General features: G+C 40.2%; 1 protein-coding gene across 1 annotated transcript; it reads left to right on the forward strand.

The window, feature by feature from the left end:
• The first annotated feature begins 2,682 nt into the window (after window positions 1-2,682).
• On the forward strand, window positions 2,683-26,098 carry LOC113043416 (Krueppel-like factor 13). Its single transcript, XM_026202775.1, has 2 exons — window positions 2,683-3,472; window positions 18,516-26,098. Exons 1-2 carry the CDS (start codon window positions 3,019-3,021, stop codon window positions 18,839-18,841), a joined length of 780 nt encoding a protein of 259 aa, XP_026058560.1. The 5' UTR covers window positions 2,683-3,018; the 3' UTR covers window positions 18,842-26,098.
• The last annotated feature ends 1,083 nt before the right edge of the window (window positions 26,099-27,181 follow it).

Genomic DNA, 27,181 nt, shown 5'->3' on the forward strand with positions numbered 1-27,181 from the left:
CATCTGGTTAAAACTCAGTTCATGTACCTTTAAGTGAGATGGTTGTTCTGGGGTGTTTTGGGATACAACAGAGCAGAACAGAATGATCCACGGTAGTCATTGAGGTCAGGAATCTTGCCAAGGACATGGGCGGAAATTTCAACATGTGAAATGATTGACCAGTCAACTATGTTATGCAAGAGCACTGCTGATGTTATTCGGGAAGTTCTTGCAGGTTTTTGTTTTTGTGTGCTGCTCAAGTTCTCAGAGGGTTTTGCTTTAGTTGTCTTTGGGTGCTGATCTGAGACCAGTTCTGCGGTTTCTCTTTTGATGGTTACGATCAGAATTGGGCAGGGACAAAGCTGGTCCTAGATCAATATAAGAGGGCACTGTCTGAAGATGAACAGGAAGAGAGTTGTTACATGCATGATGGGAAATTATGTTTCCCAACTGCAAGATCAAAAGAACTAAGCTAAACCACAAGTAGTAAACAACATCTGAGTTTCACATGTGCCAGAGCTGCTGAAATGGCATTTGAAGACTGCAGTAACTTATAAAATAAAATACAAAAAAACTCATAATCGAAAGAAAGAGAGAGAAAAGAAATGGCAAACACAAAATCTTTTTACAGCAGTCAAGCCCTAGTTATCAGGCCATAATGACAGTGCAGGTCATTTCTAATTTATAGCTTCCATGGAAAGAAGACAAACTGAACTGTATTATGTGACCTTCAGTCTTTTGAGGTGTGTTTGCTAGTCAGATTTTCAGGTCACGATGACACATTTTTGGGAAGCGTGCAGTAAAGTGGTGATTATGAGAGACAGTAAGAGGAGCCACATTATTGTTCTTCTTTGTTTGTGCAGTCAGGAAAGGAAAGGAATCACATGCACAACCCACTTGAGTCATGACTGGAAAAGTATCAGTTTCTGCCCTTAATGACTTTGCTTAAAAGGCATCAGCTTGCCTAGGTAAAAAGTTGACAACTTGTCTGTCTACCTAACATCTATCTATCTATCTATCTATCTATCTGTCTGTCTGTCTGTCTGTCTAACATATGTGAATCTATTTACCTAGCCTTGTTTCTCTCAGAAGAAAATTTAAATCTACATTCATTCACTAAGGCAGACTCAGATCTCATCAAGTCATGTTTATATAAAACAGAAAAATAGAGAGTACACACTATGTATGGCATGTGCCATACAAGGAAACAGTCTAATCAGTCCACAGCACTACAAGTATATGGGCCTTGTGTCCTAGGACAGCATGGCCCTGACTGGTCTGTACCACCTGCTGGTGCGGTCAGGCTGTCCTCACAAACTGTTCCTATCCAATGGGATTACATCTCAAAACTCGAGAGAGGGCATGTGCAACAATCATCAGTAATGATGCAGAGTCCCAGGAGAATGGGATTTTTCTTAGTATAGAAGAATTGCTGAGTCATCTCACTCGTGTGGTGAAATTGAGAACATGATTCAGCCTACTTCTGAAACATTTCGGTGATTGTTGAGAACACAAATTATAATAGGAGAATGGTAGCGTGGGTTGTTCGGTGTGTGGGACGCTGAGTTTCATTTAAATTTTCTCACTGGTTGCAAAAAGGCATTTTGCAGAAGTAAAATTTGTATTGTGTGATCAGACAAATCAGTGCATCTCGCCATGTATCATTGAATAATTATGCTCAAAAATGTAAGATGTATCTTATACTGTGTGTCTATACATTTACAGAATTACATATAAAGAGCTAGGATAACTGTATAAATATGAAATATTATTAATATTAAATATCATAAATGTTTCAAATCAATACATACTAAAAGACAAAATAATAATTCTTTTTAGGTTGCATTTTCTTTCAAGTTTTAAGTTTTGTGAAACTGGAACTGCCGTCTTGTTGTTATGCTGTGATAGGATTTGCCTCAGAAACACTGCATGAAATGCAAGAACACCCAGTTCTTGTAGTGGTGAAAGAATATGTAAAGTAATACAACCAGATGGCTCTCTGAATGCCATGTAGCCTTGCTCTCAATGAACACTTGGAACTTTCCAGAGAAGTCTATTGTGAATGGGACTGAAAGAGAGTACATGCTTTCCCACAGGAGAATAGTGCATCGTTAGAGCTGGAGTGGTGGGCTTCAGCCCTTTCTTTCCTCCTCTCCTGCTTTCACATGAAAGATAATAAGTAACTTTTGAAACACTGATCTCAATTTTCATCACCACACTCTGCTTGTGAAATGCAGGAATATGACTATATTTTCCAATCTGGGATTGTGTCTGTGTGTTACTTATTTTGAAATATTACTGTATGTCACTGTATGTCACTTCCTGGATGGAACCAACTGTATATTTTCAGGTCAACTTCAAATGCAAATATTATGGAAATTATGTACATTTGAAATTAATATTAAAATTGTAGGATTGGAGTCAATACAAAAAAGTTTTGAGTGAGTGGGTGAGAGGTGGAATATTTAACAATTTTACATGAAATAAATGAATATTACTTCAAACATTGGCTCCATTCTCACACCTACCAATGCATGTCTCATATATGCTTTGGGAAATTTCTTTTATACTTTCTAAAAAGTTTGGTGGGGGCAAGTAAGGTAGTGCACTCCGGGACACGTCGCCATCCAATGAAAGCGCGCCCGCACGGTGACGTTGCCAAACGCTACCGGCCGACACGCCCCCAGCATGGATACAATCAGCTCTAATCGGCGCACAGCATACTGTCACTTTAACGGTGTGAGGTCTACAGCCACGATGGCAGTTTTGATACTCAATCCAGACAAGTTTTCAGAGTTCGCATCACAAGAAACTTATCTCTAAATGATGAAAGCAGTCGGTGTGGCGCGCTCACGGCTCGATCTCGCATGATTTACATGCAGGATGTCACTGTTGCTGAAAAGCCGGTAAGATAGTGCAAAGTGAGTTTGCTTACGAGAGCTGCCTATTCAGCATCACACAAAGGGATCTACTGAGTTCAGTGGTCTACTGGCATTAGGTTTGAATGCCATAAAGAAACAACTTCTACTCTTCAACGAAATGGATCACTTCGCAGCAGAGTGCCTTGTGTCAATGTCCAGCCAAGCAATTGTCCACGGTCCGAAAGGGAATAGAGAGATCAAGCCCGAAACTGCGGCTGCACAGAGGAATGGAGAAGAAACCAAGGAGTCTTTGAAAGACAACTCGTCTCTTTTTGTGGTGGCGAGAATTCTGGCGGATTTTAATCAACAGACCCCCATCAATTTTGCCGAGCAGGCAAAAATAAAAGAGGAGAGCACGCCACCAGCAGCAACCCTAACCAGAGATGATGGGAACTCTGCCACACCTACCACCACCATCACCGGCGACTCTGCTCTTAAACAAAGAAGCAAACGATTTAGGGGTCGAATTGAACAAGAACCCCCACAGAAAAAGCACAAATGCCACTATTCAGGGTGTGAAAAAGTTTATGGCAAATCGTCCCATCTCAAAGCCCACCTAAGGACACATACAGGTCAGTTTCCATTCCTGCCAAGTGTAATGCCGTTTCGCAGATCCAATGTAAACAGCGCGAAATTTACGCGTTCGCACACTTTGGGCACATTGTGTTCCGCACAAGCTCAGTTGTTACGTGATGGGACAACGGTTATGTTGCAGTGATATTCTTTATTAAACATGCATTTACTCTAACTAGTAGTTTTAAAGGAAATAAATTGTTATTCAATGTAAATATTTGGCACGCCCACTATGAGGAAGCTATATGGTAAACAGCAACAGTTCTTCTCTCCTCAGTGCCTCGCCTATATAAGCCAACTCAACACACACACACACACACACATATGTCCAATAAACCAGTTTCAAGTTCCAACTTTATTGGCACAATTATTCTGCGTACAATGTTGCCAGCGCATAAATCCACACAATAAAACTGTAAAATGAAACAAAGTGGCAGGAATGTTAATAAAAAATAATAATAGTTGCAACAATGTACCATAAAATAAACATTCAACAACGATACCAACAGAAAGAAACACTATTTACAACATATAGTGCGCGTGCTCATGCATAAACACATTTGTTCTACATTCAATACCTTCTCAGAAAAATCTGCTCGCAATTCAAATTAAACACACTGCTGGCGTAAAAAGAGCCAGGCACCCCATGATGTAATCGCTCATAAAGTCGTGTAGGCTATAATTTCAGGAGGCGATGGTGGTAGTTTGCGAAAAGTCACTGGCGATAGCGCGCGGCGCAGACGGCGTACTACGGCTTTTAAAGTCCAGAAACAAAGAGTTCGCGCATAATTTGGTTTTCTTTGCGTTAGTCCTTTAGATGCATGCAAAAGGGGTTAAAATGAATAAAAGATGGGGGTTGGTGAGACTTCTGCGGTTGCTTGTTTGACTGTTAAGCTCTTTGTTGTGATGTGCCACACCCCCGTCGGACAGACTGCCAGCTGATCTGGCCAGCAACAGACTCGACCAGCCGAGCGCTGAACCGCGCAGCGCACCCGCCCTCAGCGCAGACCTCAAGTCTTCGAAACTAGCATGAAAAATACGTTTAGAAAAGTAACTACACGTTTCTGCACCGCATTTTAACGCGTCGTGACGTCTATTGCCGCCGCTATCATTTATTTATGCCGCGTTTGTGTCACATCAGACAATAGAAGGTCCTCCTGACAGGAAACCTGCTCTAAATCGAAACGTTCTCGACACTTGAAGGCGTTGTGGCCTCAGATCAGAGATAAACCGCAGAAGTGTAAATAGTGTCAGGGTTTTCCGAAACACACCCCAGGTTACTATAAATGATGAATTCACACAGTGCAATATGTTTAATCAGGCAAAATATATCAGATAGAGTTTCTATAAGTCCTCTGGTGTCAAAGTGTGATGGTTAGAATGATAAACTCAGTTCTTTATCTTTATCTCAGCTTTATGAAATATAGAAATGTAAGAATGTGTAGGCTAATTGTTGCTCATGTTGCCTGACCAAAGTTATCTGTTTGTTAGGCGAGGATACATGTCTATAGTCTAGTTTTGCACATTCATTAATAGATATTAATATAGACTGTATAATTAGATTGGTTAAGGTTCAGCTATTGTACAACATTTTTAGCTTTGTGTTAGCATTCTAATTAAAGCACTGCCACCTAATATATAAAAACAATATGTAACACAAATCTAAGTAAACTAGTCATCTCAACTAATCCAAAACCCAACTAATCAAACATATGACTCTTGTGGTTAAGATTTGATCTATAGTTGCTTATGATGACCTACCAGTTTAAATGGTTATCTTTGAAATTACAACAAAGATAGCACATCTCATCAGTCAGAAAAAAACAAAAACTGTCAGAATAATACAAAATGTACTACCGTGCCTATCTGGATTTGCTTCCACCATGAATAGCATATCTGACCAGGCAAGACTACCCCAAACCCTTACATTGACTTTAAAATAATACATACTGCGTGTATATAGTGTGGGTTGCCTAAATTTTCGGTACAGAGGCTTGTATATAATATATAACTTTGAAGCTTTGATGTACTCAGGGTGGGCGTGTCATCTAAACAGTTGTTCCTTTTAGTTTTTCCTTCGCTTGATAATAGGTTGGGTCACTTACAGTATATATAATGACATGTTTATGTCAGAACACACCACATACCATCCTGTATTCAGGCATATTGTTCTGTAAAACCCCAGCTTCAGTTGCGGTCCAGTGTATGGTGTTGGTTATGTGTCTAGTTTTGTGTTGACATGTCAAAGTAAGTCAGATAAACAGCTCAATTCATCGTTTGTGGTGAATTTGTTTATGGTGTGTATTTAAGGCTTCCCTCTCATCCTGTCTTTCAGTTGGGCTATTCTCTTAATTGTAGACTTTAGATTGGGCTTTACTGTAGTCACCAGTCTGCGATTGGACCATGATTCGGTTAAACAATGAGTGTTCCATCTCATTTGTTTTGGTAATCAGAGAATGTGGGTCATTTGAGTTCAGCAGCCCAGGCTCAGTCAACCTGCTCCGTTCTGGTTGCCTTTCTTAAGCACTCAGCAGATTTGCCATCAGTCTCTACCAATGGAGCAAAGAGAAGATGGATCTTTCTCCCAGCAACGCACTGCTTTTGAACTGAAGGGGGAACACAGAGTTACAAAAACAATTTTGGGTAGCCAAAAGTACTGAGGACCTCATTTGACTTCAGCAAACGCCCTGAATTCCCTGCTGGTTCTGGTTTGCACCCTGCTTTGGATCATTATTCTTAATCCAGCAGGAATTGGGCACAGAGAGTTGCGTCCAGCTTTCTACTTAAACTGTAGTGTCGCCGATGGAGTCGTATACTGTAGCGGTAGGATAAAAGCTGGGCTCTGGGGCTTTCCTTCATGCGCAAAGATGCAGTCACGCTAGTCAAACTGCTTTCGTGAAAACGATTAGTAATTTCTGAAAAATGCAACAGGTCTTGATATATTTCTTTTTGCATTTTACTGCCATGGCAACTTATGGATAAAGTGTAATCATTATGTATTTAATTTGTTCGCTAGATCTTTGCGGTGTTCTTGTGCTATTCTGTTGAACAAGTAGTTCCAGGTGAAAGGGGGATGGCCCAAAAAATCACAAGTGCAAGCTTGCTGGAAGACGAAGACATTTTATGACAGAACTGAAGCAGATGCACTGTCACGATCAAACGGCACAGAAATGTTGCACAGGGCTCTGCTTTGAAATGCACTGCAGAAAATGGAGTTGTTTAAATGGCACTAATAGTAACTTTTTAACTTTGTACTTTTGAAGACTATACAATATTGCATTAGTATAAATAACTGTGTGAAGTCGTGTTATTTCCCTTCCCAAGAATTTGTTACTAGCTCACTTAACTTTGAAAAGCACTTGTTTCCAGACTGAAATTACTCTTTCCATCTTTCTAACGGTCTTATACTACATTCATTTGCCAAGCCACCAATTTTAGGTTCTGGGTCTATTTGTAGCTCAGTTTTCTTTTTAAAGAAAGACTATGTATTGTTACACTGCAATTCTGTGGTAACCTGTGGTTACAGAGTGTCCCTCACTGAGATAAGTCTGGTATAATAACCTTCTTGTGACCTTTCGAGAGGACCTTTTCAGTGTAGCCTGACTGCACTGCCACTGCCTCTGTTCTTTGGGTACATCTTGGACTTAAATCTCCACTTTGGGGCAGTTGTGGCCTAATGGATAGAGAGTGGGAGAGTCGGAACCCGAAAGTCGTGTGTTCAAGTCTCGGGTCCGGCAGGAATTGTTGGTAGGTAGGTGGAGAGAATAACTGCTACTATTTCTCCTTCAATACTACGACTGAGGTGAGACCCTTGAGCAATGCACCGAACCCCCCACTGATCCCCGGGCACTGCAGCAATATGGCTGCATAATGCTCAGGGCTTGTATTCACGGTATGTGTGGCCTTGGATGGGTCAAAACCAGAGCACAAATTCTGAGTATGGGTCACCATACTTGGCCACACGTAACTTCACTTGTTAAAGTTTATAGTCATGATAAGATTAATTCAAGGCTTTTGAGAGCATCAAGTATAATATTTGACGGATGTTTTATGGCTATCCACAGTCTCAAGGCAAAAAAGGAGGACACACAGGAAAGTTGGAGAGGGTAGAAAGTAAGGAAAAGATTCCAACTAGCATGTGTAGCATGTGGCTGGATAAGGAAAGGCTCATTAATCATCCTTATAAACACAGATGGACAGATTCAGAGAGATGCTTGGTTTGCATTTGATGAGTTGTTAACTGTAATGGTGCACAATATGCTTGCAGATGATAATTTATAACATTCTCATTTCTTTATTAGGGCGCAGTTTACTTGTTACGAGAAAAGGAACCTGTGGTGTGCATACATGCAGATGGAATGGGTGTGGGGCCATCAGGGAACAAAAAAAAAAAAGATTTTCACAAACCTGCAAGTTTTGGGTTAGGAAGAGGAAGTGACATGGCTTGAGGAGACTGCCAAGGCCATGGCTGTGACGTATTTTGGCGGTTTGTTATGCAGAAAAGACATGGTGTCCTTTCAGTGCATGTGAATTTCTCATAAGTGTAGTTCCTCTGAAAGTGTTTTGCATGCAATACCTGAATTTTTTTTGCCCAAAGTGAAACTGATGTATTAGTACTTATACCTCTATAGCATTCAATTTCTACACATGTCAGTATTTAATGAAATGCAATAAAGCATTGCTTGACTCAAGTGAAGTGCAATTTGTTGCATAATGTTAATTACCTCAAAATATAAATTCAACTCATCCCACATTTTCTTAAAAAAAGGAAATAAAAATCAAGATTATGTGAGGGAAGTAAACCAGGTCAGTTTTAGAGGATTTAAAAGCACATACCTAATTGTCTTCTGATAAAAGTTGTGGTGAGCTACAGATCTGTTTAAATCAAGTCATTTTGGGCTTTTACGGATTTAAGTGTTGTCATCATGGCAGCAAACTGCATGCAAATTATGCAAAATATTAGTAAGCCATTTTATTTTAGACACTAAAATCAGGTTTCCATCTGTGTTATGTTTATGTCCTGTGGCTATACTATTGAAACAGGGAGCATTTTAATGTTTCTGAACTGGCCCCATTCACTCCTATTGAAAATTAATATTATGCCTCAAATGCTGTTGATTAACCTTAATTTGTACAGAACCCAGTATATTCCCTTAAGTAGCCTGCATTTAGTTAACTACTTTTCCCATATAATCCTCTTTAAAGTTTCAAGGTATGGTATTCATCAGACTTGTGTTTGTTAGCATTCCCTTCCAGTGCTTTTTGAAAGTCAAGGCTAAATGAAAAAGTTCATTAGGTTCACAAATTGCTTTCAATGGCAAACCCGTGACGGACCCTTGTGATCAGAATGGGTACATGTGGCCCCTGTGTTCTGGGTTAATCTCCCTCGCCCCATAATCTAATCTGCTCCCTGTACAACTCCCTAATGTCATCTGGGGCCAGTTCCTAGACCTATTATCCTCATTGGGCTACTCAGGACCTATATCACTAGTCCTTGTACTCATGGGAATATATCCAGGGAAGTCGAGGGGCATGTTACCACATCAAGCCACTAAGTACTTCAGAGAATCTTGAATATTGATAGCATGCCTCAGATCACACTGTTGCATGATGTGCTGTGCAAGGGAGATAAAATGAGATCACCTCCAAGGCCTTAGAGGTTTTTGCAATCCTCCGCCGAATTGAGATGTTAAGTATGAGCAAGCAGAGTGGTGGGAGGTAGAAGATGAGAGCGAATGCGGTACACAAATTGCTCATTGTGCTGAGTGGGTTGGTAAAGAGAAGGGGGACACAGCAGGTTGAGGGTTTAAGGTTACCAGACAGCTTTGTCTGATCTCCTGCAAATATGAGGAGGCGGGGTTTCTCTCCAAACCGAAATGCTATGGAGAATAGGAGGACTGATTTTGTCACAAATTGATGAGCAAGATTGGCTAAAGCAGCTTTGTTGGGGGAAGGATCCTTAAAAGGATATTGTGCCACCAAAGACAGGATGGGCTTTTACAAACTGACGAACCTTAACTAATTTTAATGAGAATGCTTCAAATTAAAATATTTAGTTTTGAATCCTAACTTAGCATGATGTAGTCCTACTGTCCACTTTGAGTATTATGAAATGGATGGTTATTGACCCAGTATGGTTAGGGTCATCAGTAAATGTCATGCTGCATCTGTGTGTGGCTAGTATGCATTAGCTTCAATCACCAGAAGCACCATACATGCATACAAAGACCATAATGGCACATTTCACAGTTGGTTAGCTTTTTTGTATGGCCTGTGAACTTATGTTCATTATGTGACCCTTTGTATTGTCCTCAAGAGTCCCAGTAGGGTGCACAATGTAAAGATGACATTGTCTTGCTACAGAATTTGGTGCATGGACAAAAACAGTGTACGTGGTCAAATGTTCTCACTCAAACAATAGATCCAACCATTGGTTCAAGTGTGCATTAAAGCAGCAAGTTCCTAGAACACCCTCCTCCCAGGTTTATAGCAAATACACGCAAAATTAAAATGACTCGTCAGCCATTTTTCTTTCCTCTGCGCTGGGTTATTTACAGACATGACATCCTGTGCAGTCATCCAGCCCGTGGTCGAGGTGGAAGGTTTTAGAGGATGGGTGGGACTTGGGCACTTCTGCCCTGTGCTGGGCACAGTGCCATGGCTGGAATGGAGTTGGGCTGGGCTCAGTGTGAGGGTGATGGCTTCACAGCAGAGATTCTACTTTTTCTGACTAAAACTATTTTCCATTCCACACCCCTGGCCTACTACCTTTGTAACCAGAATATATGTAAGATGCCAAGAATGCATGGGCTTGGCTGACCCACTTGCCATTCAGGATATGCACAAGCTAGTTAATTGGGAATGATGTCAAGCAGGTATTTTATGAGTTTTGTATGTGCACCTGTGTTTGTTTGAGAGAATATTAGTACAAACCGAAGTTAAAAGATGCAGATAATTGGGTAACAATTTTAACCAAATTTAGTTATGTACACTCTCCACACCATTTAACCCGTTATCTATTATTTTCTGATTTTTACTGTCAGCCTACTGTGTGAGTGGTAGAAACCATGCTTTGATGCATCTCTCTCTCTCTCACACTCAAATATGATAGGCTGAAGTGCTGAAGCCCCCTGGGTGTTTCATCATGCACTCATCCACCCTTTTGCAGTCATCCATCTCTCCTGAAGCAGCCCTCACTGACAGCAATACAGTTCTCTTATTTTACTTTCATATGAAGAAAAGTATACAGTTTTAGCTGCTATAAAAGCCAAAACACAACCTGGACTAGTTGACTCACCATAGTCACGCACATTTGGTATCGGAGTTGGTACCTTTCAAACTCTTCTGAACTTATGTATTCTTTATTTAGCTTTGGAAGAGTCTTATAAAAGAAAGTCTGTTCCTGCCTAACCATCCCCCTTTTGCCCTGTGTCCTCTACGCCCACCCATGAGGGCATGAGGTGACAGAACTGCTAAAGCGTTGTATAGTTTGAGTTTGCTTTCTTACATTTACTATGTAGGGGTGTCGATTTCTCTGTGCAGGAAGAAGGGGATCTGGAGCTAGTGTGGAACTGTATTTTCAGCTTCCTGAAGCATGAGCCACTGGCTTAGGGTCTCACGCAATCTCTGTGTGGGGCGCTAACACTGCAATTTGTGGGTGGGGATGGACTGTACAGAGAGGCATAAGTGTGGGGGTGGGTACAGGGTGGGATCCGTGGTCAAAGGCCCTCCACTGATGTAGGTCACTTGCTCAGTTGCATCTGCTGGCAATCTGATTTGGTGATTCTCTGCAGTAGCAGTACGTGTATTTGGGTTTTTGTGATGAGGATTGAGGGGGCAAACAAAAAGAAATGGAGAGAGGTTGTTTTCTGCTGTCTGCAAGACCCTTGGTTTCCTTCCAGGCTTTTATATTGACATTAGCTCTTGCCAGTGAGATGTTTGACCTCTTACTGTCTAATAAATCTGTATGTGGAGGATCCGGGCATGTGTGCTCTTCCAGGCGTGGTTGTGGGATGAAAAGGATCATTCAGTGGACAGTTATGGGGGAAGGGTTGGCTTTGCAGTTTCGAATAGAGAGGATCAAACTGTCAATGCTGGTATGCTGAAGATAAACCTTCAGGAACTATATATGTTCAAAGAATAGATCACCCATTAATTAGAGTTTAGATTATCTACTTACCCGTGTACCATGACCTTTCAAACCTGAATTACTTTTTATTTAGCAGAAAACAACAACAAGAAAGATAGTCTAAAGTATGTTTAAACCGTTTAAGTCAACGAAAGTCAGTCACACCCAAAATTAGGGCTGTGCAAAAAATCAAATGCGATTTTCAAGCAAGTGGGCAGGACTTGTTTTCAAAATGGCAACCCTGATCTGAACGCACGTGCTGGAGATGTACTTCTAATCACAGGAGTTCCTTAACTGACGAGATGCGCATGAAAATCGCATTCGATTTTTTGCACAGCCCTACCCAAAATAACAGTGGACCCCACTGGCTTTCATTGTGTCGACAAATAAAGCACTGAGGCATTTCTGAATGAAGAAAGAAATCCTTACAGGTTTGCATCAACAATTCGAGATGAACTATCCCTTTAAGTTTTGAATCACTCATGGATGTAAACGGAGCCTCAAAGAGCTTTGACTAATGTTTAAAAGTTTATACATGGTTGGCAGTAGAGGAAGCTTGTTCAAGATCCGCCTTCATTAGAACTTTTTGTTGATGTCCTTTAGTTTATACACCTATAATAGTATAAAAAAATTTTTTAGCAGGCTTTGTGTCTGTACATGAATGTCAGAGCTGTGGGTGACCCCACCCACCTGTCCTTGCCTGTTCCCATTCACAGGCTTATGGCTACAACTCTTAATGGAAAATAGGGTTAAAATAATTATGCTGTGTTGCAAAACAATCCCAGTGGCCCAGTTAGGTCAGGACCCACAGGAAGGTCCATTTCAAAGCTACAACAATGGGTAGGGCAATGCTGTGAGATGTGCTCTTTGTGAGGTGGGAAAATATAGAGGGGAGGGGACATAAATCTGCAGCAGTTGTGGCTGCTTCCTCATATAATGTGTCTTAGACCGTGTGTGCACATGTGCTGTAGAGACAGGGAGGAGTGAGTTATGTCTACTAGGCTTGGAAGGCTTGATTGAAATGCCTGATGGTGAAAGCTCTTCCTTCAGACACAAGGCCAGTACTATTGTTCACATTTCTCAACAGCATTAAAATCCTGGGAGGAGAATGTGCAATTGAAAGGTTTTTCATTGAAGACAATAGACGATGATAAATTAAAAATAGTTGCCTTTTTCAAAAAGTCTCTGGACAAGTCTGGCCCCGTCCTAATCGTTGCACCTGACCTAGCTATAATGTCTTTTTTACACCCACATCCATTAGCATTAATCCTCAATTTCTTAAAGTCACTGTCACGAACAGAGTACTGAAAGCCTGATCTGACTCACAAAGAGTCAATGTGGTTACTCAACCCGACTACCCCTCCCTCCATTAGCACATGCACATGTGTGGTGCACTTCTCTTTCTTGTTCCATTCCTACAGTTCTCTCTAAATGCTGTGATCTGGGTCAAACCACCACGAAAGTTTTAACTCCGTCAGCAATCTGCTCACTAGACCTTGACAAGTTGTGTCTAATGTAGATGATGATAATGCTGACTATTTGTTTAATTGCCCATGACTCTAACGTAAGTCCAAGCTATGTTTGTGCCAGACTTTGTGGTTTCTGGTCTCCATGGTGTGTTGCAGTCTCTGTGAACTCACTTCTTGGCAACCTCAGTTAGATTGGGGGCGAGACCTATATCTTCTCCCAACTCGGTTGCTTATGGGATTGCATACACTCCCAAAATTCCCTGCTCCTGTGGGGTAGTGATGAGATCATCTCGGCAAGCATCTCATCCCTGGTGGAAAGGGAAAAGCTGAGTTGTTGGCAGAAATTCCCCAGTTTGCTGAGAGAAGCTGAGAACTCTCTCGCAGGCAGTCTTGGAAACTTTGCGATTAAGAACCGGCCTGTCTGGGTCTCTAATGGCCCAAAGCAGTCTCGTCATAAACATTGAGGGCTTGAGCCGGCAGACTTCTGCATGACCCACCAGGAATAAATTACAACCTGCTGGTAAGTGCTGCAACTACATTTGTGGTGCCATTTTGGAGATCAGGCTTGTTGTGGTTTTCCAGAGATAACAAATCAGTGGTAGACCGGAGGCTAGGACACAGTGTGCCCCTGATTCAGAACATCTGACCTAATTGGGATAACTATGGGCAACATCGGGATCTAATACATATTATATTGAAAGCATCATGTCTTGGTCTAGTTTACATCTGTATTTGTAGTATCGTTTTTGCTTCGCCTCCAGCTAAAGATAACTGAAGGCACATGCGCACTGTCTGTAAGATACTTTGCCAAAAACCTTGCAAAACCTAAATATTTACAGCTTAATATAGGTTTCTTATACTAATCTAAGATCAGTTTTCCACTGTCCTGGTTACTTCATTACTCCAAGCCAAAATTACCAAATAGCAGAGGGTTTCTTCTATAAACTCCTGTCCTCCATTTTATTTGGAAATTGTGTGATGTCTGCAAGGGATATGTCAGTTTAGTATCTGGAGGATGAATTCAATGTCTTCTCCTAATAACCTAATTAAAAGGTCTTCTCAGTCGGAACTTCTTTTCGAATGACAGCAGCTGACGTTGGACTTGCAGACTATGCTAAATTCAAAACATGTTATAGGGCATCAAGTGTGTGGCTCTTGAGCAAACCTAGAGAGTCTTCTTTGAGCTTGTGGTTATAAAGGATTTGTAAGACCTCCCACTGGAGGTCCTTAATTCCTTTCTCACCTAGTGTCTGGCTGTCTCCATTCTTACCTACGTCTCTGCCTGTGTAAGTGGCCTCACGGTCGAAGAAACCTGAAGAATTTTATCTCACCCACACAGAGATGCTGGTAGCTCTTGTTGGAACAGGTGAGCGACACCAAGTCTCTTGGATCGACATTCAGTCTGTACTTGTGTTGCTCAGATAGTGGCCCGATCAGATGTCTGTGGCATAGACTGTTCACCTCAAAAGGCCTTTTTCTCCTGTTTCCTAAAGATTCAAGGGAATCTGAAGTTGGTCTTTATTCGGGCCCTCTGTGAAATCTAGTCGTGAATTTGTGATGTGTTTTTGTACTTGAGAGAAGACATGAGCAAGTGTTTATTTACTGACCCAGTGGCCCCAAAAGAGAACCGTTATGTAAGGCTGCTGTCTGTGACATAACGGTATCACCTCTGAAGGGAAACACTGTTGCTCGGCTACCTTCACTATGGGATGTCCACACTAGCAACTGTGATGTAACTGATGCAAAGGGTAACTGGGTCACTGTGTTCGTTTACACAGTGATTGAATCGAAAGCTCTCCTAATTACTGGCCCCTGTGGCGAAAAAGATTTTGGCACATGCAGGGCTGGTTGCACCACACCAAGAGGGTGTAGCTCATCAGTGTGAAGACACACCAGTGCCCATGCAGCACAAACCACATAAAAAAAAGTCTCTTTTTGTACAAGTGGCAAGCTGTGAATAAATATATTGACTATAGGAAGGGGATGAGTAAATGATTACTCATGCAGTTATTTGCATGAACAGTTTGACACAGTTGCAACATGGGTTATTGCCTCTCTAGTGTTTTCCCAGAGGGACAAAAACAGGAAGTGTCCGCAGTGTCCCTTTTGCATGGTTTTTGACGTGGTAGATAGAGCTGCAGCAACTTCCATCTGTTATGAAATTGTTACAAGCTGGACCTTTTTACTTAAACCTACTTCAGAGCCACGTCAAGAGTGCCCTTGTTGGTTAAAATAATATTCCTGGAAACATGTCTCACTTGAACTTTTAGTTATGGTCAAACCATGCAAGCAGCAAATTTTAAGCACGGTAGTTGAAAATGTTCTTGTCTGTAGGGTAATGCTTTATGTAACAGGTTCTTTTGAGCTTATATGCTAGCTGTCCGTTGCACTAGCCTTTGCAGTGAACTGCAAATGGTGCAATTGTTGACAGTTTCCTGTAATTAAAACAAAGCTATAAATATAAGATGAGGAAAGTATAAACTTAAATAAAAAAACATATTGTTGACAACTTACTTAAGTTTAAATAGAAGTACTAAAATGATTTATCTAAAAATGAAATAAAAACTATTTAAAGCTATATCTAAATAAAAAATAAACAATAAAAATGCACATATTAAACTGCACTAAAATTTCAATTACTGAAGCTAAAAATGTAAATGAATATAATAATAAATACTAAAATGTATTGTACAGCATAAAACTGATAATAAAACAACTGACTGCAAAGAGCAGAATTGGAGATTTTTTGTTTGTTTTTTTGGCTTTTTTGGTTTTATGTAGTTTTTTCGAAACTGCTTTGCTCTGAGAATAATTGGTCTAACACCTGCACATTGTATTGATGTCCCAATTCACACCTTTACATAGCCTAGTCCTACCCATCTCTGTTATAACCTGTGAAATATTCAAAATATCGCAACTCTTACCTTTGCTGTGAAGCTCCTCACCACTCATAACTCACACTTTACAACCTTGAGTTCCCACAGACTCTTTCTTGCATTAATTAGACTGTAAATTACAGGTTGGCTCCTGTCATTGCTTGAAGGGAGAATCTCAGACCATCCACCGCGCTGTCCCCATTCCTACTATGCTAATGTTAGATCTTGTATTTATGTTTATATGCCCCAATCATGACTAGATACAGGAGGTTTAAAAAGGATCAAACTAAAGGGACCCTCTCAGATTAGTTATTGTGGGTGTGGCACGTTTGAAGGTTAGTGGATTTAAATTGCAGCTTTATATATTTACGGTATGTTTGGAGTATCAGATGACGTGATTTTGTACCAATGAGAGCGCTAAGAAGTATTTTGGGAATGAGTTTTTGTGTGTGCGTAACAATATTTTTGTGCTTTTCGTCACGTGGGTTTGTGTGGGTGGATATATAATATGACAGATTCAATTGAACCTACATAGACATTGTTGTGGACACAAAGCTCATTCACACACAGACTATATTTTCATTTGTGTGTGAAGGTTTTATTTGTTGACATATAACATAGCAAGGGTCTACATGTGAGGTGCATATGTGGTTGTTTCCAATAGTGGGACCAGGTCTGTCTGAAAGTGAGTGGCAGGTTATAGATTTAGATGGGGGCAGTCTAGACTTGCTCTGCTTGGTGTTTCTCTCACTTTTTCAGTCTTTTGTAGTAGGGGGGAAGGGACCCCAGCAAAGCTGTCATCCCACACATAAATTTGGAATCACATATATGTTTCGTTTGAAGTTGTTTTCCATTGGGGCCTTAAGGGGAAACCGCAAAACAAAGGCAGCAGCAAAAAGCTGTCTGGATCTGTGTGTACTTTGCCTGTTCTGTCTAATTTAACCAAGTAATGACTGAGATGTCTGGCTTTTTTCTTTCCTGTTCATTGCCTTTCAAAATTATGAAAAGTGCAGTCACAGAACCCTCACAATATTCAACGGTGGTTTTAAGACCTTTGTGGTGGCGCTGCTAAGGGAGGGAAAACTGCTGTTAAAAAGCTGGTAAAATGAGTAAAGCAAATCTCACATTTGTAGAGAAAGACAACCAAGGAAATGGAGCTAAAATACATGTATCTGATGTGTGCACAAAGAAAGAGGGCGTTGGTACTGCAATTTGCTCGACTGTGAGGAAACCACACCGAGATATATGGTCTTCTCTGGCTTTGGGTAGATTTGTGTCTATAAGCCCATTTTTATTGCATTTTATTTAAGGGGAAGGGATAGGGTATAACTTCCCATGCTTTTGGCTCACTGCTAGTTCACATTTGAGTACAAGCTGGGGCAGGGTACCATAGTAAAGACCATTAAGCTTCCTAATTAAACTGGCTGTCTGACTCTGCAACATGTGGTTGTAATGGTCAGGGAGAAAAAAATATTTTGCAAGGTCGTTTCGAGGTGTGTGCCAGGTCCAAATAACCAGTGAGTTTGTGTTTGTGTCCATTAGTTATCTCAATAATGAATCAGTAAATCCCATAAGCCTCTTTGGAGCGGCCAAAGTGATACATGTCCCACTAGTACTCTCATGATTCTCCAATTAGCATGATGCAATGCTTATTGGGCTGGAACATATGGTTCATTTTTAACACCGTGCATTCTTGGTTTAATGGCTTTTCACTCTGCTCAGCCATTGTAAAAAAAAAAAAACTTTTTTGCAGACTCTTACTTCTATAGGAGAGGATTAGCATGCTCTCATGAGCTGCTTCTAAATAGTTGTGCCAAATCAGGTATTTCATGTGTGGGTAAAGACTGCTCATTTGGGGATTTAAAAGCCATCCGTGGAAGGGAAACCCTTGCGTGACCTGGATCTGAATGGTCTGGGTCATTCACTGTTGTTTTTAGTGTGAACTAATCTAGATTCTATGGCGGTTTAGCTGCTCTAGTGTGTGAACTTCGATTGTATGGGGCCTGTATGGCTTTTGTGCACTGTTTTAGGTTCACCTTTTCTTCTGTGAACGCTGAACATAAGCATACCAAGAGAAACCACCAAACTGCTTCTAGATCAGTTTAAAAGAGTATATTATGCCAATGAGGCATGTCGGCACGGGCTTAATGGGGGCCATGTAGAATAAAAAAGGCAGCAGTAGGACTTTCTGTGCTGAAAGAGTTCATTGTCCACATAAGGGCTGGATTTGGTTCAAATCAGTTGGCACCGCCACCCTTATTTATGGCTGTAAGCGACGCGTGGTGGTGTTTATGATGTGGCCTCCTTAACACCTTGTTTTTTGGATCAAGTTTACGCTTTCAAAAATGGTTTCAAAGAAAAGTTTCAACCGTCTAATACTCTGAAGTATTCCACAGCTGAAACTTCTTATTTTTAGATGGCATGTACGCCTATAATCTGTGAAAGAGTGTCAAGCTTGTATAGCTTGACAGTCTGTTTTGAAAACGTTACATATGTCTTGAGTGATCATGAATGTGTGTAGTAAACACTGACAGCTGTGTGTTCTGCTTTCTCTATGTGTTTGTCACAGGAGAACGCCCCTTTCCCTGCACCTGGCCTGACTGCAGTAAGAAGTTCGCTCGCTCTGATGAGCTGGCACGGCACTATCGCACCCACACGGGAGAGAAGAAGTTTGGCTGCCCCCTGTGTGACAAGCGATTCATGCGGAGCGACCACCTGATGAAACACGCACGGCGTCACTCCGACTTCCAGCCGGCCATGCTGAAGAGGCAGCACGGCGGTGGCAATGCCACCGTCTCGAGCAGCATGCGGCCCAGCTCCCTCAGCGATTACAGTCGATCTGACGCCTCAAGCCCCACCCTTAGCCCCACCCTCAGCCCAGCCAACTCGCCTTAACCTGGCCGCACTTTCTTCCCACGGTGTCTGGGTGTCCAGGCTCATTTTTTAAATTCTTCTCTATCCATCATTTTTATCCCCCTCAAAAATTTAGCAGCATAATAAGCACCATGCTAAACCCCGTCGCTTGCTGTGGTGTACTGTATTGTACATGACTGCTTCTTGTAGTGCAATTTTCTTGTGCAACCCCTATAAGAGAAAAACAAAAAAACAAAAAAGAAAATGCCTTTTCCCCATGGCAATATTAACATGATGTACCATATGTCTGTATTTTTATAGCTTCTGGCCACAGCCTCTTTCCATTATGGGTTTTAGTTGCTTTCATATACAACCGCTCTGTTCAAATGAACTAAAAAGTTGAAAGGTTTGACAGGTAAAGATGTTTCTTTTTATTTAAAACGGGTGAGGGAGGGGGCACACATACACCTCAGGATTCAGAACAGTTTTTTTTCCTCTTTAATACTCACATTGACTGCACAATACAAGCATCACTTTACTCCGAAATTCAACAGAGGTTGAATTTTGCGCCATGCTCAGGGATGGCCTCATTAGCTTGAAAGAATGAACACGATGAAGAGAAACATACGTTAAGAAACAGCCTTACACATGGACAAAAGGAAACTTTGCACTCTTTATTTTTATTTTTTAGAGTTGGTTGGTTTTCACATCAGGGGAAGCAAATTCTGGGTTTTAACAGTCATTCATTCTCTTTATTGTTATTATTATTATTTTTTGTAATCAGTCTTTTAACGAGTGGCAGAACCACTCAGCAGATACGAAGGCTTGAAGGGGGCAATTCTATCTTGAGACTGGAAATGACTATTTTCAATATCGCTATCTCCCGCTAACCCTGTAGTCACACAGAGCTCTGTTGGCCTGGCTTAATGTTTCAAAGGGAATCCTCTCAATATAGCTTGAATGTCATTATCAGTCCACTTTTACATGCTGAGCCACCCAATGAGGAGAACAGACAGCACCACTTCTCTCGGTGGACTAAACTAAGCTCCCCTTGAAAATATGGAGGCTAAAGTTTCAAAGCAGCTGTTTCCTCAATAAAAACAGCACATTCATCAACTTCAGGGTTTTTCACTACAGTACAACACATTCAAAAGGACTACGCCTACTTCAGACTCAAATAAAGACAAAAAGCACATGAGCAGAATCCGCCAAAGACCAAGGTGTGAACAAGAGAACAGTGTTTTTTTATTCTACCCAGAGGAAGGAGGGAGGGAGGAATGTTGGCATTCTCTCAGGTAACAGCAGAAGTCCTGGCCCTCTGCTCTCCACAGAGCTCCATCTGCAGAGGTCTTCCATTTAGGAAACTGCATCATCCTACACAGGGCTATTCATAGCACACTAGCCAGGGAGACAAGAGCCATTACAGTGGAGCTTCACGCACTCCGTCTCGCTCACTCTATCTGACAAGAAGGAGTGGGCATAAGAGAGGGATAGATGGAGGGCCAAAGCAATTTAAAAGAAAGAGATATCAGATCTACACACCATGTCATAACCAGGCACCATGAATCATATAGTAAAGTGACAATATTGCCGCCATATTTGAAACTTAATATACAGCTATGTGAAGCTGGAATTTGAGTTACCCAACGAAACAAACAAAAATCAAAACCATGTGGTTTACAAATTGTCATTTATCACTTCAGTGTCATTGCACCTGGTTAAGACTAGTGGTTGACCGATTTGAGACCGATATGCAACTGATGTAATGCAAATTTTTACATAATAAAATTTGTACATTTTATTATGTAAAATACACAGATTACACATCATAAGCACAGATGTACAGTAAGTACATCTGTGCTTATGATGCTTTTTGGAAGCGTAGCCCTGAACCAAATATCGGTTATTAAAATACTGTTATCTCCCAACCCCGAGAATCAAAATGACCAATTAATGGGCCTTGCTGATATATTGGTCCGTCAAACACTGTTATCACCCGATACAGTTATTTGTGAAATGGCCAGTTATTGGCAGATTAACCAACCCTGCCGATTTATCGGTTGACCACTAGTTAGGACATGGATTTTACAACTCATTGTGAACAAGATTGTCAGAGTTCGTATCATCAGTGTTGTTTCACTTTGTGGTGAGGAGAGCAACAGGCCTCCATGAGAACAAAGAGCACTATCTACAGGAGGCAGGAAAGAGAGGGTTGGCCAATAGTGAGACAGATAAAGACTGAAGCTTTATCAGGAGCTGAGCACTCCAGCAGAAGAAACATCCAGTCAGCTCCCTCTCTCTCACACACGGAAACCTCCCTCCCCTCTGTAATACTCCCCTCTCACCCGCCAACAGCATCCCACAATGCACTGCAGGAGCTTAAAGATGGAAAATGGCCTTGTCTGATTGGATAGCATCCAAGCAGCCGGCTAGGGGGGTTGTAATAGAGGAAGTTGAAGCCCAAATCATAACGGCTCACAGACAGTAGGCATGATGTGGTATCAAATCAGAGGTGAGCAAGTTGGGAATTTTTAAAATGAGATGTTATCAGTATTTTTCCCCCCAGTTTGGCACTGTCGACTACTCTGACAAGATTAGTCACTTTTTCTTTAAATGAATACTTTTTCCACAAGCACAGGGAAACACTCGCACATCCTTTTTTGTTTTACTGTTGCGGACCACTGATTTGTCAGTGTGACCACTCATTACCTCAATGAACAGCTGCTTTCAAACTTGACTCATTAAAAAGGGGGCTTTCGGCATTACTACTCGATTTGTACATAATCATACATATCAAGTAAACAATGAATTTACCGTCCGTTGTCGCTTCAGCCTGCGAGGATAAAGGGTTCCCGTGAGAAACCGGCACCCGGGCCTTACTCGCTCAGGCGAAAGGCATAAATGTCCCTCCAGGAACTGAGGCGCCGCTATCAAAACTACTGTGGCACTGCCTGATCCACTGTCTCACTTTCCCATATGTGTAATGTTCCTAAAGTAACACTTTAATATGTTCATTTTCCAAACTTTCTGTGACAGTTCTTCACTTATATTCATAAACTCGTTATTCAACACCAGCCATCTTGTCTCGTCTCATATTATCTTGCACGTTTTCCTTGCCCACCCTCCATGCCCAGTGTGGGGATACCAGCATCCGAGTCACCCAGCTGGACGAGTGCTCCGGGGCTTGAGGAGCAGGTGGGGAGGCCTGTGAATGCCAGGCCTTGTCCCCCTTTTATACTTCCTAACAGCCCCCATCCCCCTCCTAGGGGCCTCTCTCATAGTCCTCAAATCACATAATCATGGCTTTCAGCTAAGGAAAACAGCCCTAATCAAAATAAACAGTGCCACGGAGGCATTATTTCTGCAATAAACCTACACGTAAAGCTGTCTAGCTGCGATTGCACCCTCCCCTGGCCCTACAAAAAAGACATTTCAAATGCGACATTGTCAACTTTAGTCGATTTCTCCTCCAGAATTTCGCACGTCAGCTTTACTACCAAAGCAAGCTGGCCATGTATGTTCCCTTTGTGCAAGACATTAATTTGTAGACATTTTCTAAGTTGCTGTTCGATTGCCTTTGTATCTTCCAAATACTCCCAACTGCTGGTCAGTAGGGGGCATTTCGGGGCACAGTAAGGTCAGTCTGAACCAACCTTCTCTTCATTAGTACTTCTCAAACCTGGCAGAACATGTATAGTGAACCTTGAAAACCCAAAACCTGCAGGCAACACGAGCGATCATTTGGGTACTGGTTACATGGAGTAATATTTTTTTCCCCCTTATAATATTAACTGAAAATATATTTTCTCAATGCAAATTTACCCACAGCCCAGGTTATTGTGAATTATATGTAAAAACAAATACATGCGTGCTTGTGTTTCTGTATTTTTCACTGTACCGATACTACTTGAATGCGAAGCAAGACCATTGAACACCGGTGGAAACATGTCTAGGTCATGACAAGTCAAACTGTACCTGCTACGTTTCTCGGCTTAAAACCCATGGATGTACTCATTTTTCTTTATTTTGTTCAATATTTCTGCATTGTGTTGTATTTTTGTTTTCTGATTATTTTCTTTGTGTTCAGATCCTTGTGTTATTATTATTATTATTGATATTTCATTAATAAGTTTGTTGTTAGTGTTTCATAAAGCTTGCTTTTCTGTCTGCTGCAACGATGCTAGTGACATTGGACACTGAAAGAAAGATTTTAGTCAATAGCGGGATATAGGTGTATAACCACCACATTTGAAAACGTGGAGGGTAAAAGGTGGTTTTAAGTGAGAAAAATGGGAAATAATCCTAACTTCTCTAAAACATTGCATGAGACTGAATGCGATACACACGATCAAGTCTGATATAATGCATTACAATAGAGACCACAGCATTGTGAGTAGATAGCCACATTCATGTTTTACTGTTTTGTTATTTAACATTATTAGAATTTCATCTATGTGTTTCATTTTTCTATCATGTATTTTTCAAACTCATACCTCTACTAAAATCGAAGGTTATGATTTTTTGTCTTTTTTTTTTTTTCATTGGATGCGGAGGGGGAAATTGTCGGATTTCATATCGGAATGAATTGTGAATTTAAATACAATAGTTTTTATGAATTATCATGTTCTTAAGAGCCACAGAGCGTCATATTGAAAGCGAATCATCTTGCGTGAAATTCATTCTACCAGTAAACCCACACACCCGACTCAACGAGAAACGATTTGTTTTATACAAATCGATTTGTTCACAAAATCCGACTTATAATAGCATTTAATTGAATCCTTCAATCCTACATTCAACAAACTTCATGTAAGTTCAATAACGAGTGCCAAAGGCATTGGAAAGGTGATTGAATTCATCATATACAGTGATAGTCAAGATAAATATTACCTTGTACAGTTTTCTATGAGTGATGTACGTTTTTATGTGTATGTAGCGGGGTGAATGATGTATTAGATGCGCAAGTATTTCTTAATTTCCCCCCTTTGGTGTGATCTTGATGTACTTTTTGTTTCTTTTAGTTGTTTTTCTCAATTTGTCATCGTTGTACAGAACAAATGCACATATAAGTAAAAGTGAAAGCTCGGATATTAACCTGTTCACCATCCTACATGAAAGCTCTACCATTCCAAAGGATTGCAATTACATTTGCTATAAATATGCTGCTTATATCCAACCAATGCATCAAAGCTTCTTTTCTTTGTATTTATTTTGCTCTTATTACTCTTTTTGACTGTGATATATGTATTACATGACTTTTGTTACTAGTTCAGTTTGGTACTTATTAACCCCCCCCCCCCCCCACTTTGCTGTCCTTCCAGCATCCTGTAAACTTCTCCAAACTCCTCTCACCCTAAGAAACAGCCATGCCACGTTCTGATACGCTCAACAGAATAGAAAAAAGACATGATGACTTCCATACAAATGTGCAGTTATCAGTTCCAATATTGTCTTCCCATGCAAAATAAGGTCAGTTTGAATAACTGTTCTCCTCAGTGCTGATGGAGGATGATGTTTTAATAGGATTATGTGGCCAAGGGTGCTGCAGTGCCACGACTTTCTCACTTTTGGCATTGGGTGACTGCATTAGAAGAGTTGGGTTCTTGTTTAATAGATGTTACCAAAGGTTTCAGGATCGGATTAATGAATGTTTATGTCGCGTAGTTGGAATTCAATCGTTTGATGGGTTCAGAATAGTGTTTTAATGAAGAGAAAGTACTGAGGGGCATTTAAAAATATATGTATTGCACCCAAAACTCATTTTTAATGGAAACACTCAAAGTAGGCGGACAGTTATCAACATGGATATGCAAAATTGACAATGTTTGACTTGTTTGACCTTCATTCACACATTCTAAAGGATTTCTTGATTTAATATAGTCCAAAAAATGCATATCTGTGAATATGTACGAATACAAAACATTGCCTTTGTAGTCCCACCAGTTAAAGTTGGAAGTTTCAGTGTGAAGATCACTTACTGGTGAAAATTACACTGTGTTTTTGCAGTTAGATGTTTCTCCAAAGAACCTATGGATGTGTAAATGCCATGCAGCAATTGTCTATCCAGGTAAACGAAGCAAAATGCTTCTTGAGTTGCTAGACAGTGAGCGCAACTTTGGATATTTACGATGTCAAGTGCTAACAAACATTATTTAGTTGAGGTCTGCGTAACGCTAGCATCTTATTTGAAATGGTGGAAGTTGATTTAAGTCTTAGCCGTGGCTTAGTTTCGACTGTTGTTTATGTTTTGTGTCTTGCTCAACTCAAGAGACACTAACGGCTTTTGAGGGCTGTGGTCATTTCTGTTAGTCTGGTCGTCTGCCAAACCGTGTGGTTGGGTTTGAACAACCTCTCAGCTGTAAAAAACGCAGGGCGCCCATTTTTCTCGGATCCCAAGGTGTCGTGACTTAGTGCCCCTCATTTGAAGAGAATCACGCAGACGACCCCCTACCATTCGCCAAAATTCATTTCAAATGAATACGCCGACATTTCGTATATGATAAAACTCCATAATCTTGCTCTGAAGCTCAGACACTGTGAAAGAGCCATTTGAAAGACTGAACGCATCCTTGTCCATTGCAACGTTTCTCACAAAAGCCTGTGAAGTCCATTTGGGTGGTCAATGTTCCTGATATAGGAACAAAGTGATTTCTGATTCGTCCCTTATACATACCAGTCAAGCACATCATGTGCAAACGCTCTCCTATCGTAGAGATTTCGATAAGTGTTGTATATTGAATCGTAGTGAGGCACTAGTCGCCTCATGCTGTCCTGTAGACGTTCGCCGCGTGAACTCGACTTGCCTTCCTATTGTACGTATCCGTCTGTATTTTAACAATCTATTTTAACGACACCGTGTGATGCCTGCTCCAGTGACTACATGACGCTGGGTTTCTATTTCCCAGCATCTCTGTACCTTGTACAATAGCTCTTCTCTAGCAATGGCCAGTTCTATTCTCCATAACCTCATTCAAAACAACTGCCGCATAATGAAACTGTTTTTTCTTTTGTTTTGTTTCAAATTTTATTTGCAATAAACCAAATCACTACAGTGAAGTATTACAGTTGTACAGTTCCTTGAATTATTCAGATTATATTATTGTCGCTGGTCTATGGTTGCTCTGCTGTACCTTTTTATGACCTTTTATTTTTTACATGTTAGACAATATTGTGACGATGTCCTATGCAAATATGAGAATTAACAAGAATTTGTCAAATAATGTATGTTGTCTTAACTTGTATGCATGAAATAGTGAAGTTTACATTTGAGAATAAATTCATAAATAAGAAGCAATGCTCTGACTGTGTTTGTTTGTTTCTTTAACAAATATAATTCCCCGGTTTAAATTTAGCATAATACACATGTTAATATTAATATAAATATCATATATTAATTTAATATTTTATTCATACTAATACATTCAAGTGTAAGCATAGGTGTGAACAGCTATTTAAAAAGTTAAATAAATAAAAATAAAACTTTTTTTATTATACATATTTTGAAAAATATCTTTCAAATAATTTCATATTCCATTAAATTTATTTGAAATAATTTAATTTATTACTTAATAATATGCTATTTGTTTATCATTGATTATTTAAAATATAAATGACATTTTTTTAAATATATAAAACCTTTGATTTAGTATATCAGTTTTCCCAGAGGTTATTGTTCATATATTATTTTGAATAAATTATTGTAATTATTTAATTACTATTTTTATTTTAATTATATCAATATTTACTCATTAAAATAAGCATATGATGATCTTATTATTTAAATATTTTAGTGATACGCAGACACACATGCATGTTATTTAAAAAAATATTAAATTAGTTTAGTATTTACAATACTAATGTATTTACAATCTAAATCTAAAATAAGATTTTCCCCTATAAATCAATTGATTTAAATTATTTTACATAATTTTTAATAAATTATTTTATTTTAATTATTATTATATTATCCTCATGGACAGGATGACCAACTGGATTTCCACAGTTTTATATAAGTTGAAAAAGTTTTAAAGTAAGTATGTCAAATAATTGTTTTCATCAGGCTACAAAAATCCATCAAACTATAAAGACTTGCTCATTTCTATGCTCAGTAACTTCATTACAGACTCTTGAGACTGTACTCCTTAAAGATATCCGTGACACACAGTATTTGGCAGCCCTGAGCGCACTGCAGTCCCTGGCTCTGAATATCAAAAGCTTTGGCACGCAGAGCACAATTCTAGGCAGACTTTGCATCACAAAATCACCCGAACCCTTTACTTCACAGCCAATGGCTGCACTTGTTGCTCAGCAGGATGCCAATAAGAAGTGAGAACAGAGAAACGCCTGTTGAGTGGAATAATGCGCTCCGATACGTCTGTCTGC

Source organism: Carassius auratus, chromosome 25 (genome assembly GCF_003368295.1).
Source record: "Carassius auratus strain Wakin chromosome 25, ASM336829v1, whole genome shotgun sequence".
Taxonomy (NCBI): Eukaryota; Metazoa; Chordata; class Actinopteri; order Cypriniformes; family Cyprinidae; genus Carassius; species Carassius auratus.

Excerpts from the sequence above, each read along its gene's own strand:
- LOC113043416 (XM_026202775.1), top strand. The coding sequence starts at position 3,019 with ATGGATCACTTCGCAGCAGAGTGCCTTGTGTCAATGTCCAGCCAAGCA. Across the intron at positions 3,473-18,515 it reads CCACCTAAGGACACATACAG|GAGAACGCCCCTTTCCCTGC; the intron begins GTCAGTTTCCAT and ends TGTTTGTCACAG.